This window comes from Arvicanthis niloticus, chromosome 30, assembly GCF_011762505.2.
Source record: "Arvicanthis niloticus isolate mArvNil1 chromosome 30, mArvNil1.pat.X, whole genome shotgun sequence".
NCBI classification, from domain to species: Eukaryota; Metazoa; Chordata; class Mammalia; order Rodentia; family Muridae; genus Arvicanthis; species Arvicanthis niloticus.
In genome coordinates this window covers 16,494,982-16,514,177 of record NC_133438.1, presented here as the reverse complement: position 1 = coordinate 16,514,177, position 19,196 = coordinate 16,494,982, and the positions used below count along the sequence as shown (strand labels likewise).

The 19,196-nt window shown below is 37.4% G+C and overlaps 1 protein-coding gene across 2 annotated transcripts in view; it reads right to left on the bottom strand.

The window, feature by feature from the left end:
• Lama2 (laminin subunit alpha 2) overlaps positions 1-16,667 on the bottom strand; it is a 572,138-nt gene extending 555,471 nt beyond the window's left edge. For both annotated transcript variants that reach the window (XM_076927972.1, XM_076927973.1), the window contains exon 1: positions 16,473-16,667. In XM_076927972.1, the coding sequence (XP_076784087.1) occupies positions 16,473-16,581 (109 nt within the window). In that variant the 5' untranslated portion in view covers positions 16,582-16,667. The remainder of the gene's footprint in view (positions 1-16,472) is intronic.
• Positions 16,668-19,196: the final 2,529 nt, after the last annotated feature.

The following is a 19,196-nucleotide window of genomic DNA, read 5'->3' as shown; positions in this document are numbered from 1 at the left end:
AGAAATAAAGTCATTCTAAATAAATATTAAGTTGTCCAAAGAGTGTATAACTGGAAGATAAGTCCACAATGAGAGCTAATTTAAACTAATGCACAGAAAAGTTCTTGGAGGAGATGAAATATTAAGAGGAAGCCATGCTGAGGGAAGTATGAGTGAAATGCAGTGGAATGCAGTGGAATGCAGTGGGATGCAGTGGGATGCAGTGGGATGCAATTGAATGGAATAGAAGCTTGGCAAACTTGAACAATAGAAAAATGTCCTCACTGCTACTGGAAAATAATAATAATAACAACAGAATAGTTTGACATCAGAAAAGACATAGGGGCCCTCTCACAGATAACTTGGTAAACCATGAAGCTTTTATTTCATCAATGTGGAATTCTGTGGACACTTTAGGAGGAGGCAGATCTAATATGATTTGCTCCTTTCAGAGCTCACTCTGGTTGTGCCATGGGAAATGGATTATAAATTGGGCAAAGGAAAGACTGAAAGAGCAGCTGTTGTGCCTCAGAAGTGAGGGAAGAGCACTTCGATGCAGACTGCAGCAAGGAAAACCATGTGTGGGATCCAGGAAGTGACCTTTGCTTGTATAGTGACTGAAGTAATTGTGATTCAGATGAGAGGCAAAGGGGAAAAAAAGTCCGATTTTATTCAGTAGGTGTGTAGTGGTGTTATTTTCCATGCTGAGGAAAGCTAGACTGAAAGGAAATACAGGAACACAGAGTACTTAAAGTTAGTGCTTGAAAAGTTTCTTTGGAGATGCCAAGTAAACAACCAAGTGGTGACATGAAGTAGATACCACCACAATCAGCTGAAACAGAGTAGTGTAGTTAAGACTTAGACCAGCAGATCATTACCTCTAAGGAATGAAAATTATAACCAAACAGGCTAGTTCTGTCTTAAGTCAAAACCCTAACAACACACTAAGGAAAGACATTAAATCATGGTGCCATCATTCTCTTCTTATATGAAGCAAGCCCCTGATTTCTTGTAATCTTATGACTAGACTAAAAAGCTATTAATATTAGCACAATTTTAAAGATAGAGACAATGCTTGAAAGAAGCAGAATAATTCACTCAACATCACTCAACCACAAAGTATGATTCTAGAGCTTGGCTTCCATAAAATCTAATTTCAAGACGTGCATGTTTAACACTCACACGAGCTAGATTTCTGATACAAAATTATAGTTCTAGAACTAAAGGTTCTATCAAATAGGAATCTCACTATTAGAATTTAAGCTCAAACGGCATCATAAAAGGGCCAATGGGATGATACCCTTCGCCCCGATGTGTTATAAAAAGTATATTTTATCGCAAGGTTTTGTCAACAGTCTGAGAAAGGGATTTTACATAGTGAAATTATTTAGGAATAACACTCCAGGACAAGTAAATCTGAAGAAAATAATCATGAGCCTACTAGCACTAAAGGGAAGGTTTAAAGCGTGTTCATAAGTAAAAGACAAGTAATAACATCATGAAAACACATGAAAGAATAAAACTCTTTAGAATAGCTTATAAGCAGCTATTCCAAAGAAAAATAAAAGAATAAATTCTAGTAACTACAGTAAAAACAGTAACAAAGAAATTAGTCAAAAAGAAATAATGAGAGGTGAGAATAAAAATAAATGAAAGGAACAGAAAATAATTAACAATTAATGACGTTGCAGAATTAAATTCTCACCCAAAAAAATTGTAATATGGAAGACTAAATTCATCAAACAAAAGGCTAAAAAAAAAGAAAAAACCCAGCAAACAGTATACTGCCTACCAGAAACTCACTCAGTAAAGACATATACATAAAGTAAAAATTAAAGATTGAAAAGGGATATTTTGTGCAAGCCAAACAAAAATATGAGAAGTAGTTAGTCTTATGTAAGATACAATTGATTTTTAAATATCAACTTTAAAAAAATAAAGACAAAAAGGCAAGTGTAAAGTAGGATTTCTACATACTAATAAATAGAAGAATAATAAACATATACACACCCAAGAATGCAGTATACAAGTAAGAAAACATTATTATATTCAAGGGAGTAATGAAGTTCACAATATTTGTAAGTACATTGAGATCACATTATAATTAATGGACAGATTCAAACTTATCTGTTATTTCAGCTAACCTAAGGCAAAACTTTTTTCCCATCTACATGTGAGGGTCATATGGAAAGCTATTATAGTAGAATCTTCTTAAAAATCTATACATATATGGAAGAAATCTAAATGAAATCACCAAATAACAGCGGAGACAAAACTCTAGTAAGACATCCCTTGCCCCCAAATGAAACCTTCAGTAACTGAAATGGCTTATACCTAATCAAGTTGATGGCCAAAAGAGTCCTATGAAAACCCCCATAATGATCCAAGTTATGGCCAAGGCTATAGTTTAGTCTCCGCAAACTGGTGTTAAATTCCCATTGCTGAAGACAATACCTACCCACCTCACTGAAGACAGATAAGCCAAGCTGGTGCCTACCTCAAGCCTTTACCTACTGACTGCTATTCATGGTACTAGAAAGTGCTCTGTCTTCTACCAGAAGAGAAAGGTAAACACCAAGTCAATTAGAAATCCTTCTGTATACGATGATGTCTTGCCTACAAGATATGCTGATGCATAGCAGTATAGATATTGTGGTAGTAACCAAAGAGTCCTTGAGATGAAACCATTGCTGAGCATGCTCAGGCTGCCATGCGCTTGACACTATGTAGGCTACAGACCTAGGGAAAACCAACTACTGTTTGCTGGTCCCACGTTGGGGTGGCCAAAAAATGTCGCGGCCCAAGCAAAATGTTGAGGCCCAGGCCAACCCACGTTTGGGCAGCCACTGTATCCCGGCCCAAGCTGCCGCTCCGGTCCGAGGGTCGGGGTTCAGCAAGGGCAAGAGTGAGGATGGACTCGAAGAATGCAGACCAGACAGAGTGTAATTCAATCCCGTTTATTCTTCAGTCTAAGTCCTAAGTCTTGAGTTCCTAGTGCCTAGTCCCTAGTGCCTCCAAGTTCCAAGTTACTTCTTCCAAGTTCTCTTCCAAGTGCCTGCTACCTAATGTCTAATTCCTACTCCAAGTTGTACTCCAAGTTGTACTCTCAGAAGTGTCTCCTTCTCTCTTCTGTGTCTCCCTAATGTCTGATTCTGATCTGTTCTGTCTCTGCCTTTTATATGTCTTACTTCTAAGCCACGCCTCTAAGTTACACCTTTAATCATGCCCTTAGGTCTTGTCTCTAACTCTGATCTCTATACTTCTAAGTCATACTCTTAAGTCACACACCTTTAATCTCACACACCTTTAATCTCACGCACCTTTAATCTCAAGGTATCTAAACCAAGATTATCAGAGTGTGCTCAGCTGTTGTAGGCTATTGTAATCCAAGTCTCATGTCAGGGTATATGGCTCAAGATGGCTGCAAAGCTGATAGCTGCTTTCTGCTAAAAGTCGGCCCCCAACAGTTTGCTAAAGAAACTGGTCAGTGTCTTGCTTAACCATCTTCAGAGGAGCTTCTTCCTGCCCAGATGGGAACAAATACATCTGGATGCAGTACATCAGAATAGAGCAAACACATTTCTAAATGGGATGTTTCCATCAAATCTCTCCCCTCAGGGCTCAGAGAGCTCTGGAAGAGAAGGCAGAGACATTGGAACAGACAGTGAGGATGAGACAGCAAAGAAACATGGATTTGTAGAAACGACAGCACTTACATACCTATGAACTCACAGAGATTGTGACAGTATACACAGGGCCTGCACAGGTGTAAGTCAGATGAGGTCCCAGGATTGAGAGGAAACACAAGTACTGAACACAAGCCTTCATCCCTAAAACAAAAGCTATCTTTAGCTTGAAACTGCTCACAAAGAAAGATTGGTTTCTCCATTGGAGTCTTACTGCATATACAAACTACACTTGTATCTACAAACTATACTGTTAATGGCAGGCCCCATACCCAAAATTATGTAGCTAACACACACAAACACACACACAAACACACACACAAACACACAACACAAATACCTTTGATAATTTTTGTTTTGTTTGATCTCATAGTATATGTGGTTTATGTTTTTTGTTTGGTTAGTTTTTGATTTTGTGTACCTTACAAGTTTTTGGGTGCTGTATTATGGTTTTCAATTTTGTTTTTATTGGATTTCTGTGTATGTGAATATTTGTGTCTCTGAATTTGTATCTATTTCTTATGATTTTCTTTGGTTCTTTTTTTCTGTTTGTTTTATATTATTTTGGTTTTTCTGTTCTAATTTTATCTAATTTTATAGTTATTATTTTACGATCCCTATTTTTTAATGATTAAAAACAAGAAAAGGTGTGGATTTGAATGGATGAAGATGTGGAGATGATCTGGGAGAAGTTGGAGGGAGTGGAAGCCATAATCAGAACTTCTTGTATAAAAAACTATTTTTAATTTAAAGTGAAGTTCTGATTAAAATTAGAATAGAAAGACTATATCACAACATAATAAAGACTATATGACAAAAAGGGGAAAAGAATGTTTGCTTAATTATAAAACATATCATCACCTATACATAAAATGTGTCTGGAGTGATTTACAGAACTAGTAAATATGGGATAGCTAAATTTAAAGGTTTTTTTCTCGTATCAATTTGCCTTTTCTCTTTGGCAAAAATTAATATAAAGAAACTACAGTGAGATATTTTCTACAGTATACATTTTTTTTCCATCTCACCATGCAAGGATATATACTTTATAGGCTAAGAATAATAACTAACCTTTACAAAACACTGTGATGTATTTTTCTAGATACATCATTCTATTACAGCATTCTATTAAGGGCTTTACTAATACTTCATTAGCAAGTATCTAAAACAGAGATACTGAAAACCAACAATCACCCTTTAACTGAAGGAAATAGGGTCAAAAAAGTATTCAAAATATCTGCCTGGTGTTGTCTGTTTCAAATCACTTCTCACAGCAAGTTAGTAACATAAAGATTAGTTAATTATAGATGCTTGTGTGTCCTGTTATCTCACATGCTGACCAGGGTAACCCTGACAAAATTTTTCAGCACCCCTACAGTGAGATAGTTTTGGACATACACAAGAAGTATTTTAGAGTGTTTTGTATTTATAAGCAAAATTATACTCATGTGTGCTAAAAACATTATTGTTGAGCCTAATGCTAAAAGAAAAAAGTAAGAAGAATAGTCACTGATCCACTACCAATCACTTTCACGTACATTTTCTAGTGTGATTATAATACTAATAGGACAACCTTTATCTATCAAAATTTTGATATTAGTTAAGTAGTGACATCTCCATCAATTTAATTATTGTCATCTTCCAGGTCCATACTGCTTCTCCCGGAGTTATTTCTAAAACATGGGAATGGGTGTGAAAATTGAAAGTATCAGGAGACTTGCAGTACAAAGTAATTATTACAGGCTGAGATACAAAGTTCAGACTACAACAGTAGAAATTCTAATTATATTTGAATTCATACATTTCTTTCCTCAAGTACAAAACCAAATTTCTTTTCTAAATTGTCTTTGGTGAATTTGGTCAGCCACAGTGTTGAGAATAGAGTGAGAGAATTTCTTGGTACCATACCAGCCTTTAGACTAATTCATATTATTGAGGAACTGCTAGATTCTGACATATGCTTAGTGTTTTACAAAGTCTCCTGACAGGTAACTGAGACAAGGTCTTACCATCATGATAAAATGTATTTATTTGTGTTTTCCTTCATAAGCTAAGCCTTACTTAATCATTGCAAAAGACACATCAGTTAATGAGGCTAGGTATTGTGACACTTATTAGGACTTGGGGGAAAGACAAAAATATATATTCTATAGAGATTATGTTTTTTTTAATAAATTAGAAAACTCTAATGCATTAAGAGACCATAAGTCAATAGATAATATATTAAATATACTAAACGTACTAATGAAAGACTCTATCACAGTAAAGTGCAGATAGTGACACTTAAGATATGTACGCATGCCCATGCAGCAGAAATAAAGGCAACTGACATATTGTCTTTACTAAGTCATCTCCAAGGAGCAGTCTCAATATTTTTATGAAGTTGGCAGTTTTTCCTTCTCTTTAGTAGAAAGCTTTAGACTAACCCTTCTCTGATATGTTTTTACTCTTATTCTTTCATTCACTGGCATTTACAAATCAAGTGTTTTAATTCATTTCATGGTGAATACGATTGCTTGAAACCTGCAGAAGTAATTTCAGAAAAGCCAATAAAAAACAATTAATACTTTCTTATAGTATCTAAGCCTTAAAGATTTAGGGATTCAAATTTAATAGATTGTTAAATTGATACATAGTTTTAGTTAATATGTATGTTTATATTTTCACATGGTTTTATGTAGCATATGTAGTTTACATGAAGATATCCACTAATGAGTACAGTCTAGTGACTCTGTTTTCTAGTTATTACATAATTCAGAGAGGAAAACATCATTTTTAAGGTATATTATAAAACACAAACATCTAAAACTCAAAAGGGGGTGAGGACTTAGAATTCATAAAATCAGAAGAACAAAACTGAACTTCTAAGACTAAAATTATACTAGGATTGTTCTTTGTCCTTGACAGACTGGAGAACGACATTCCTTTCCCTCTACAAGATGAGAATAATTATATTAACTCACTAGACACCCACATTGTGTAAGTATTATGCAAATGCACAAAATCCACTAAATACTATTAGACCATATTAAGCCATCTGGCATCCAGGAGCAGTTAAATGGGGAGCCTTGGGGAGACCTGCAGCTCAGAGTCAGCTGAAAGGACATATATGGGGAAACATTGCAGCATCACACAAGGTTCTGTGCCTAAGTGCCATGCACCATCGCTCTCCAAGAGTGTTCCTGATTCAGACTTTGCGTGATTAGCTTGCTCTTTGAGATAGATCAAGCTTCTTGTGGTGTCCTGAGCAATGACCCACCAATAGAATTCACTTCATGATCCTTAACTAAATGGCATGTCTCCAAATAAAAATATAGCAAAAAATATACTCTCCATATTAAAGTTTATATTCAAAGTTGAGTATAACTCAGCACCAGAACCCTTGTTAACATGTACAAGGCCCTGATGGTCAGAGCCTTTGCATTATCTTCATTCAAGATAATGCAACGGGGTGTGTGGTGGCACCAACATGTGAGCCCTGCACCTGAGCTGTGGAGGTGGAGCATCGGAAATTCCAAGCCAATTTGGTTATATAGAATTTTTAAGACAAGTCGGGATACATGAAGCCTCACATCAAAAAACAAAACCACTAAGAAATAGGATTTGGGGGGGGGATTAATCTATGTTATGTATATTTGACAAGCTTTTACCTTTAATTTGCCATGTAAATTCAGATTGTCTCAGTAGCATCTTCGTAAATATCAGTGCCCTTTACTAGGGGAGATGTTAGTGAAATTTTCCGCCTATGACTTCTTAAAATTGTAACGCTAAAATCATCTCTTTCAACTACCATATTTTATTCTCAAGCAGGAGGCTAAAGGAGAATAAAAAAGAAGAAGGCCTCAAGGGAAAAGCTAAGCAATTTTCTTCATGTAACTTCTGTCTCCAATGACAGAATTAAATCATGCCCAAATTGCATTACTTTGGCCCAAAGGTCACTGTTAAGATTTACAATGATTCTTAAAGTATTTATAAAAACCAAAACAGAACAGAGAATAAACTTCTGTTCATAAGATAGGCAATGTTTCAAAGTTTATTTCATAAAAAGGTCAACAGACGAATGTATCTTTCTGTCACTTTAACAATGATATCTAAAGTTTAGCTTTGATATTGAAATGGATAATAGCAAAGGGAACTCCAAAGCACAGATGAATATATGTGGGACTGAAAATACCTTACTTTTGTTTTAAAGTGAATACAAGTGGAAATTACCCTTAGGAGCTTCCAGTGTATTTCTGAAAACAGTGGCAGAATGTAAAGATAGTTGCAGATGTTTCTTGCATAAAAGCATTTATGGAGGTAGTCACCGATATGCTTTGAATTGTGAGACAGTATTGTTGACTAAATGAAGAAAATGTCAGACCAGGTGTCTGAGTTTCATAGCAAGAAGCATTTTGATGGAGAATGTTCTACAACGTGAAATCACTTAATATCCTCCATGCGCAGAACATGCAGGACAAGGAATGAATGGGTCTAGTCCCGGTGACCTGTGTCTACATGAGAAATGATGTAAGTAGTATTTCTTTCATTTATTAACTGTGATTAAAGCCTGTACTTTTCTATCCCACTCAGACTATCAAACGAGATATTTACAATGGTCTATACTCCATGATCGAGTTCATGTTCTTAAGCTATAAAACCAGTTACTTACAATGGCTGATACTGTGTGATTTAGCTCATGTACTTCTCTGAACCTCCTAATGTGGCCCAGTCAACTCTGCTTCCTGCTTGCAGAGTCCACTTCTACCAAATATCTGCCATGACATTCTACTCTAGCTACCAGCATTTGCTCAAGTTGAGCTTCTTCATGACATGAGGTCAATCCTTCCCAATTCATTTACAATAGTAGTCAATCTCCCTTCTCTTCCAGGGCCTCGTGTTTATCATCAACTGTATTCTGCTTTTATGTGTGACTTTGTTACTTCATTATATATTCACCATATCCATGTCACCCCATGTCTATGCCAATATAAGGTCCACAGGGATGAAGATTTGTTGTCTTGTGTCTTTTTGATATACAACAACCTTGACAAGAATTTTGCACTAATCAGTTTTTGGTTTTCCTCTAATTTCCATCCTGTATTTTTTTTATTCACCAAACCTGGGATTCTAAGCAAGGTATCTGCTTCCTACCACATTTAAAAATTGTAAGTATGCTTAAATCCTAATCTTCTATCTTTTGGATTAAAAGGAGAATAATATCTGAGAGCAATAGCAAGCTGATTAGCCTCTAAACTAAGACCTGCTAAATTAAGACCTGCAAGCTTGGCAGGTGACCTGGGATGATGATGATGATGGTGATGGTGATGATGATGATGATAATTCCTCTCTACTTGGAAATCTTTCTACCTGGCTCAAAAGCAAAGTAGAACTCTGCTGACTAGAGAACTACTCTGACGTGAATTAAGCACAATGTGGTACATCATTTTTACTATAACTTAAACAGCCAACTACCCAACTGATGTTGCAGTGTATGGTCCAGATTAAGGTTGTTGCCATTCTTTTGACTTTACTAGGTACTCTACTTTCATTGTGGACAGGTGTGTGGTCTTAGGATCTTAACATAGAGTATGAAGAAATGTATGAGATATGTTACACAGTCTACCTGTGCACAGTAGGTCCTATTATGTTTATTTGCACCCAAAGAAGTAGTGTTTTAATTGTAGAAGCGAAGCACATTAACTGTCAAAGGCAAGTTGGTATTTACTAGATGCTTGAAAGGACTATTAAGCACTAGTGCTTTACTCTGATGAATAAAACTGAAGTCTCTGTAACATCAAACAAACTTTTTTATTTGTAGCTATTGTAGAATAGTAGAAACTATCCCAGAAAAAAAATGTGGGAGTTGGGGAATTGTATTTTGTACATATGTATGTTACAATCATATATGTGCTCTGGTGGTAGCCAGAGATCAATGCCAATGTCTTCCTTCACTGGTTTTCATCTTACTTCTGAGAAAAGGTCCCCCGGTAAACCTGGAGTCCATCTTCACTTCTCCAGCTACATGAACTGGGGTTATAAACAATTGCCAGCATTCCTGGGTTTTATGAGGTAGTGGTGATTTGAAATCAGATCTTCATGGCATACATCTAACACTTCTCTCACAGAGCCATCTCCCCACTCTTCTGTTCTAAAATTCCTCCTACTTAATCCCTCCCATAAAAGATGACATCGCTTTCCCCAAAGCAGTCACTCATGGCAGTCACTCACTCATCTTTGGGTTACCTAGTTGGGCTTTACAATGACCATAGGTAAAGGTGTCAGCTGAATTATATTTAAGGAAGTGAGCTGAAACTGAACTGTAAAAGCATACCCAGGTTTTACTTCTTTTTTTAATTTTTTATTGGATATTATATTTACATTTCAGATTTTATCCCCTTATTCCATTCCCCACCACCACCCAGGAACCTCCTATCTCATCCCCCCTCCTCCTGCTTCTATGCCCCCACCTAGCCCCCCCAACTCCCACCTCCCCACCCTCAAATTCCCCCACCTATTCTGTGTTTAGCCTTCATGAGACCAAAGATCTCCTCTCCCACCTATGCCCAACAAGGCCATCCTCCCCTACATATACAGCTGGAGCCATGGGTCCCTTCCTATGTGCTCTCAGGCTGGTGCTTTAGACCCTGGGGAGCTCTAGTTGGTTGGTATTGTTGTTCTCCTCATGGGACCACCAACACTTTCAGCTCCTTCAGTCTTCTCTCTAACTTCTCCATTTGGAAACCCTTGATCAGATCAGTGGTTATCTGTGAGCATCTGCCTCTGAATATGTCAGACTCTGGCAGACCTCTAAGGAGACAGCTATATCAGGCTCTTGTCAGCATGCACTTCCTGACATCTACATCAGTGTCTACCTTTGTTGACTGCACATGGGATGAAGACCCAGGTGGAATGGTCTTCAGATGGCCCCTCCTTCAGTTTCTGTCCCATACATTGTCTCCATGTTTGCTCCCTTGAGTATTTTGTTACTCCTTCTAAGTAGGACTGAGGCATCCACACTTGGTCTTCCTTCTTCATGAGCTTCATGTGGTCTGTGAGTTGAGTCTGGCTATTCCAAGCTTTTGGGCTAATATCCACTTATCAGTGAGTAAATACCATGTGTGTTCTTTTGTGATTGGGTTACCTCACTCAGGATGATATTTTCTAGTTCCATCCATTTACCTAAGAATTTCTCGAATTCATTATTTTTAATAGCTGAGTAATACTCCATTGTGTAACTGTACCACATTTTTTGTATCCATTTCTCTGTTGAAGGATATGTGGGTTCTTTCCAGATTCTGGCTGTTATAAATAAGGCTGCTATGAACATCAGGAACTAGACAAGGCTGCCCACTCTCACCCTTCCTATTCAATATAGTACTGCAAGTCCTAGCCAGAGCAATTAGACAACAAAAGGAAGTCAAAGGGATACAAATAGGAAAGGAAGAAGTCAAAATTTCACTATTTGCAGATGATATAATACTATACTTAAGTGACCCTAAAACTTCCACTAGAGAACACATAAACCTGATAAACAACTTCAGCAAAGTGGCTGGATATAAAATCAACTCAAACAAATCAGTAGCCTTCCTCTACTCAAAGGATAAACAGGCTGAGAAAGAAATTAGGAAAATGACACATTAGTCACAAATAATATAAAATATCTTGGAGTGAATCTAACCAAGCAAGTGAAAGATCTTTATGACAAGAACTTCAAATCTGTGAAGAAAGAAATAGAAGAAGATCTCAGAAGATGGAAAGATCTCCCAGGCTCCTGGATCAGCAGGATTAATTTAGTAAAAATGGCCATCTTGCCAAAAGCAATCTACAGATTCAATGCAATCCCTATCAAAATTCCAAATCAATTCTTCACAGAGATAGAAAGAGCAATTTGACAATTCATTTGGAATAACAAAAAACCCAGGATAGTGAGAACTATTCTCAACAATAAAAGAACTTCTGGGGGAATCACCATCCCTGACCTCAAACTGTACTACAGAGCAATAGTGATAAATACTACATGGTATTGGTACAGAGACAGACAGGAAGATCAATGGAATAGAACTGAAGATCCAGAAATGAACCCACACCCCTATGGTCACTTGATCTTTGACAAAGGAGCTAAAACCATCCAGTGGAAAAAGGACAGCATTTTCAACAAATAGTGCTGGTTCAACTGGAGGTTAGCATGTAGAAGAATGCAAATCAATCCATTCTTATCTCTTTGTACAAAGCTCAAGTCCAAGTGAATAAAGGACCTTCACATAAAACCAGATACACTGAAACCAATTTTTACTTCTTAATGACCAGCATTCTTGAAATAGATGCAATTCAGCACTTTACATGATATCCCTGGATACAAAAACCTTAGATGCCACACAGAAATCTCCATGAACTAACAGATGAAATTTAAAGTATTCATATCAACTTTGTTAGCTCTACTATATAAATCATAGCTGGTTTGATTATGTTCTTATTCTCAATTTTATATGTTATAAAGAAGCTTTGCAAAACTATTAGGTCAGTGGACAGTAAAAAGGTATCAATCATAAATGTAGCAAAACAAAGGTTAAAAAATAATTTTGAGTTTATGACCACAATAAACCCCATGACAATATCTTAGGTCATTTATAAACTGTTCTCACACTTTATGACACACAATGTTATAAAATCATTCAATTGTTAGTGATGTTGAAATTCCTTAATAAATGTTTAAGTATGTTTGCCAAAAATGAGCAACATTTGTCCCAAATATGTTTTTATTTTAAATATGTTTTTATTTTAAATATTTAAATTCCAGAAGACATCTAAATACACATTTAAACACACTTAACATTTTGTTGACATTTTTAAGAACCCAGATATTGGAAAATGAGTGTTCACTCCAAAAACAATAGATTGTAATTCCAGAATGTTGGAACTGAAACAGAACTGGAGACATCACATGCTGTAACTTCCTCTCCACATAGCATGATATCCTAGGGCACACTTGGCATGCTGGACATCTTACCACCATGTGGACATGTCAGAAGTCGGGGCCACCCAGCTGCTGCTGAACTGTTCACAATGATTGTTAAGGGCAACATGGCAGACAGAGAGGATTCCCATTTTAAACTAAAGCCTTTCAACTTCTCATATTCTTCTGTGGATCCAATTCAGAAAGGCTCTGTAGATCCTTTCTATAGATTAGTCTCTCAAAGTGTGAAGTATTTTTTTTTAATATTCCCTTCCCTTTCTCCTTTTTCTTCTTCTTCTCCTCTTCATTCCCCTCACCATCCTCCTGCTGACCTTTTATTTCTTTCCTCCTTGTTCTTCCTCTTCCCTGTACCCCCTTCTCCTTCCCATTTCCCCCTCCCCTTCCTTTTCCTTCTTTCCCTTCCTCTACCTCCTCCTCTTCTCCCTTCTTCCCCCTCCTTCTTCTCTTCATCCTCTTTCTCCTTCTCCTCCTCCATCTTCTTCAATAAAGTCTTCCCTTGGGCTGTTCCTCCTGTGAACATCTTTTCAAATCCTTGACTACAGTTCCCCTGCCTGTGGATCTGTCCGTTGGAGACTCCACTGTGCTAACCTTGTCTGCTCCTATGGACATATGAAAGTTGACTTTTCTGCTGCAGTTCCATACTACGTATTCACACAGAAACTGCTGCAATTCACACTGGTATTTTCATCCTCATTCCTGTACAGATAATGGGCATAGTACATTCCCAGAAGAGAATGAATCAATTAGCATCTGTATATGAATAATAAATGAATTTCATACAGATTCTATGAAGTGGAGACTTCTGAAATTTCTGGACCTGGTATTCATCACCCAAATGTAGACAAACAGGTCAACTTCAAACTAACTGGCCTTCTGGTAACTTAAACAGCACATCAAGACAGGGGAACAGAGGAAAACTATCTTACTACCAGACTGATCTCACTCATTGTACAATATTCTTGCGAAACTGGTTTCCCTCGATTGCAGATCACATATCATTATATTTCCACTTGTAGATATTAATCGTGTGAACTTCAGACAGCATTTTATTTTCTGCTGTGCTAAAAGGTAAATTCACTGTAACTCAATCACTCTATTTTGTTGCTATTAATAGGAGAGTGAAACCTTTTCTTTAACAATTCAAACCTATTGAATCAATGATATTCACACTAAATCTTAGTGACTATTCAATATTCTCAAGAAAAATGATAGGCAAATAAATAAAATTTGTTAGCTTTCTAATTCTTTTTTGCAGCGGTGGCTCTCAGCCTTCTTAATTCTGTGACCCTTTAATACAGATCCCCATGTTAAAGTGACCCTCAACCATAAAACTATTTTTGTTGCTATTTCAAAATTGTAAGTTTGCTACTGTTATGAATGATAATGTAAATATCTGTTTTCCAATGGTCTTGGGCAACTCCTGTGAAAGGTTTGTTCACCCCTCTAAAGGAGTCATAATCTATAGGTTGATAACCACTGTATTCCACAGTCTAAATCAGAGCAAATCAACATCCTTAGTAAACGGGCATTGATCTATAAGGGAGACAGTTAGTGCCAAAATATGAAGGTCGTTGCTGGTACACACAATCAAAACCAGAGAAGTTGATGTCAGCCAAGAAAATATTTTTTGTCAAAGCATATTCAGTGATTCTTATTGATATACCATATTGAAGGGGAAACAACCTTCTAAACGGAAAGAAAAGAGACCATGGCCCCAAGAAAGCGGAATGTGAGCATGAACTCTATTGGGTGCACTTTCCGTTTCTGAAAACAACAATATTCCCATAAGTTATGGGAACTTCCATGGCTATTACTCCAAACCTTAGGAGTAATTAGCCCTGTGGGAATAATAATTACAGAAGATGAAAGTAGATCTTGTGATCCAAGGGTGTATGACTTCTGTATAAGCACATTAAATTATAAGGCACTACACTAATTTAAGCCATCATAAAATGTATTTTAAATACACCTTTTATGATTAATAAATTTAAATCACTTATCCTAGACCCACTCTCCAAATACACTGCAAATGACTATAGTAAAGACAGTAACAGAGCCCAGGAGGAGAGAGGAGATGGCTCCTTGACTAAGGGTATTTGCCAAGGCTTAATGACATGATGTTTCTACCCAGAACCCAGACTGTGAAATGAGTTCTGACTTTTCCAAACTGATCTTTGACCACACACATTCACCACATCATGTGTGTACCCCCACTACAAATCAATCAATCAATCAATCAATCAGTCAGTCAGTCAGTCAGTCAATCAATCAATGTAAAAAGAGAGCACAGGGGGAGAACACACGCATGAATGTGCAGAGAGAATTCTCAGGAACTCAGTAGGGTACAACACTCCAGAATCAAAGTGTTGGCTTTATTCCAAGTGGAAAGAATACAAAGACCTAGCCCATCTCTCCTGACTACCCAGCAGAAGTAAAGTACCACCTACTGTTAATCACAGCTGAAGAAAGGACAAAAGTTAAATGTAGCATTTTTTTTTTCAAACCAACTGCCAAGGACATTTCCCCCTAAGCACAGTCTCAGTAATTCTATTATTTGTACCACACTGACCCCATTTCACCTCTGCAAAAATAGAAGGCTATCTGGAGAAACTGGGAGTCATTCTTATTCTAGGAAGCATAATCAAAGATTATGGTGGGGAGCCTATGCTATCTGTTACGTCCTCACAAACAGTCTTGAGCAAAGTGCTGGATTAGAACAAGAACAAACATGAGAACTTTTAACATGGCCTGGTTCCAGTTAACTAAAAAAGAAAAAAAGAAAAAAATCATATTTCAAAACTCTATCAGATTTAGCCTCATCCAACGTTCTAAAGCTTTTCCCCCTAGATTCTTCACTTTTGAGGATAAATCCTTTGAAACAAAGCTAACATATTTCTGAAATATTTTGATTCGGGTTTTTCAGCTTTAGGAAATGCTTGCTGGAGGAACGTGTTACAAATTATGTTTCTCGGTTCTGCAACGTGCAAAAACTCTGATAGTTGTTCAAAGACTCCCAAGTTTTTCAGAAAGACATGCACATAAGCAACGGGATGCTCTGATAAGAATAATTTAGCTGTATTGAATACAGTTGTTCCTCAAAGGCCCTGAGATGTGTTTGTGACCGTTGAAGTCCGAGAATACACCAAGTCTAGTCTATAGTTTTAGCGAGAGGAGGTGAGGAGGTTTCACAAATGTGAATGGAGGTGTTAGCCACATACTAAACTACTTTACGTAAATAATTGAAAACACTATCCTTAAAGTTAAAAAAAAAAAATTTTACTTAACTCAAAGTTCTAAGATAAACCCAATTACAGCTCAGGGGAGCTTTTCTCTGCAGAAACAAAATCTAATTTGATGAAACGTTTTCTCTCAATTGGAAAAAAAGAAAAGAAAGGAAAGGAAAGGAAAGGGAAAGGGAAAGGGAAAGGGAAAGGAACGGAACGAAAAGAAAAAGAAGAAAAGAAAAGAAGAGAAGAGAAGAGAAGAGAAGAGAAGAGAAGAGAAGAGAAGAGAAGAAAAGAAAAGAAAAGAAAAGAAAAGAAAAGAAAAGAAAAGAAAAGAAAAGAAAAGAAAAGAAAAGAAAAAGTCTGCCTTGGGAACTTTAATAGTTTTTCCGTAAACCGGTTTCCAGGATTTAGTGAGCCTGAATTTGGTGTCACTTCAGCTGGAGGTAATTCTCCTGCACCACTCTCTCTCGGGGATCTTTGAACTTGCGAGAGGATTTCAGTCCCTTGTGCCTGGAAGAGCATGCTCTAAAGAAAAGAAAGAAAGTGGTCCCCAGCCAGCGACTCTTTCTCACTAGTTGAAGCCAGATAGGAGCAGCGCCCGGGAAAGGGCGCCTAGGACTGTACCTCTCTGTTGATGCGCTGGGGACTGTCGCCTCTGTTGTGGCCGCTGAGTCTGGGAGCCTCCGAGCGTCCCCAAGAGCAGGAGCAGGAGGATCCCAGCGGCCGCAGGCATCCTGGCCGGAGCAGATCCACTCCTCCCGAGCCCACGAAGTTGCTGTCTCCGGTCTTCCCAGCTGAAGTGAGCAGCTGCGGGGGAAAGAGGAGGAGACAGTCCTCCCCAGCTCTGCCCTGCCACCGCCCAAGGGTGGGGGAGAAAGGGCAGTCCCCACCCCTTCCCAAGCCTGGGCCTTTAAAGGGTCCTTGATTGGAAGAACCTTTGCTCCCGTGCTTCCTCTGTCAGGGGAATAGAATCGGGCCTCCAGCAGGAGTTATCCAAACTCCGTTAGAATTAAGAAAGTAATTGATACCAAGGCACTCTGGGATCTGTGAAATCCTGCCAGATGGAAGACATTATCGCCAAGAAAGCCATACAGCTAGAAACTTTGGCTCCTCAGAAGGTCCTGGCAAAATTGCATGCGGCTGCCCTGGGACCAGGTGATCCCAGACTGCCCAAGATCATGGCACTAACTCCCAGGGAACTGAGGCTACCCGTGGGGAACTTCGCATGGCCTTTCACATTAGGCAAGGACTTCCTGGAAGGCAGCTGTCCAGGCAGCAGGGGGTGACGGACTAAAGCTGTCCCAATTCTACTGAAATGTTTCTGAAATCACTCCACTGGTTGGAAGCTGTCCCTATAACCAAGGGATGTTACTAAAAGGGAATGGAGTGTCTGCAAGAATTTCCTCTTATCAGTCTTCCTTCAGAACAACGATCTATCCTCTGTCATCTGGCTTTATATGGCCACTCCATAACAAGTTTTTATTGACAAGGCCACTGGTTCTCAGTAGGACATCAAATAGAAACTTCATAGGTTTTAGGAGGCACCCAAGATACCCTTTGCATCAGTGTACCCTGGCATCAGGATGCCCTCAAAGGACAGAGCAATCCTAGACCATAAATGATTCTTGAACTTCTGAATGGGCTACTGCATGTTCCCGCGTGCATACGTGTGTACGTGTGTGTGTGTGTGTGTGTGTGTGTGTGTGTGTGTGTGTGTGTAGTCAATTTGAAACAGGATCTCATTGTGGTCTCAGCTTTAGAGATGCACCTGCCCCTGTCTGTCAAATGCTGGGATTAAAGCCATGGGCGACTCATGTAAATATTTTTAAGGAAAAAAAAAAAAAGCTTTCTATTTGAAATCTGACTGAAGTACGACAGCAAATAAAAATTTGTATTTACTAATTTTACAGTATGCACCAATTAAGCTAACTGAGATAAGCCTTTGTGGGTTTCCAGTTCACCAAAATGTGTATAACATTTCAGACTCTTACAACTGAGTGAAATTCTACATGATGTTGGGTCCCAGTACTAGTATGTTCTGGTTTACCTACTAAGAAAAAAAAAAAAATATATATATATATATATATGTATATATATATATGCATATATATACATATATATACACGTATATATATACATATACATATATACATATACATATACATATATATATGTATGTATATATATACATACATATATATATATGTGTATATATATATACATGTATATATATACGTGTATATATATGTATATATATATATATATATATATATATATATATAGTGAGACCACAGTGAGATCTTGTTTCAAATTGACTATTCACACACACATACACGCACACCGGAATATATATATATATATATATATATATATATATATATATATTCAATATTTCCATATTGCAGTGCACATGGTTATATGGATAGCTTAGGTTTTTTCTTTTTAGTTTATAGTTAATATATATCCATCTTTAAGATGCCACAGAGAAGTTACAGTATTTTCATTTCCATAGAATAGAAAGTAACTTTCTCAAAGAACTGATGAGAATCTGCAGCTAAGATCATCCTTCATCAGGAACTTTCCTAAAGGCAAGGCTGAGAGCTTCGACTTTTAGATCTATGGCTTCTTTACATCTATGTGTGCTGTCTGAAAAAGTTTAGCTAAGGGCTCTGGTTCTCTCTCTCTCTCTCTCTCTCTCTCTCTCTCTCTCCCCCCTGCTCTCTCACAGAGGCAACATTTGATACAAATAGTATCATTTCTTCCTCTTATGAATTTCACTTCTTTTGTTCCTGCTAAAATGAGTTCATCTTACGGGATATATACATATATATTTATCTGTGTCACTGTTTCCCCTGTTGCAGCCTTAGAACCCTGTACTTATTTATAAAACAAAATATTTAACTATTCTAGAGCTTTTGCATTTTACTGTAATTGTTTAGAAAAAATGTTTTCATTAATACAGCTGAACATTTTTACTTTATTGTCTTAGAACTGTTTTAGATAGAGATCAATACAGCAGAAATTAAAAGAAATGTGTGTATATGGATTTACATATGTATGTGTGTGCATATGTGTGTCTGTGTGTATATGTGTGCATGTATGTCTGTGTATATATGTATGCCTCTGTATGTATGTTTATGTGTGTATGTATGTGTGTATATGTGTGTCTCTGTATGTATATTTGTGTATCCATGTCTGTGTGTATATGAACACCTGTGTATTTGTATATGTGTGGTTATGTGTGTATGTGTGTGTATGTATATGTGTATATGTATATTTTATGCATGTCTGTGTGTCTGTGTATATATGTGTGCATATATGTCTGTGTGTATATGAATGCCTGTGTAT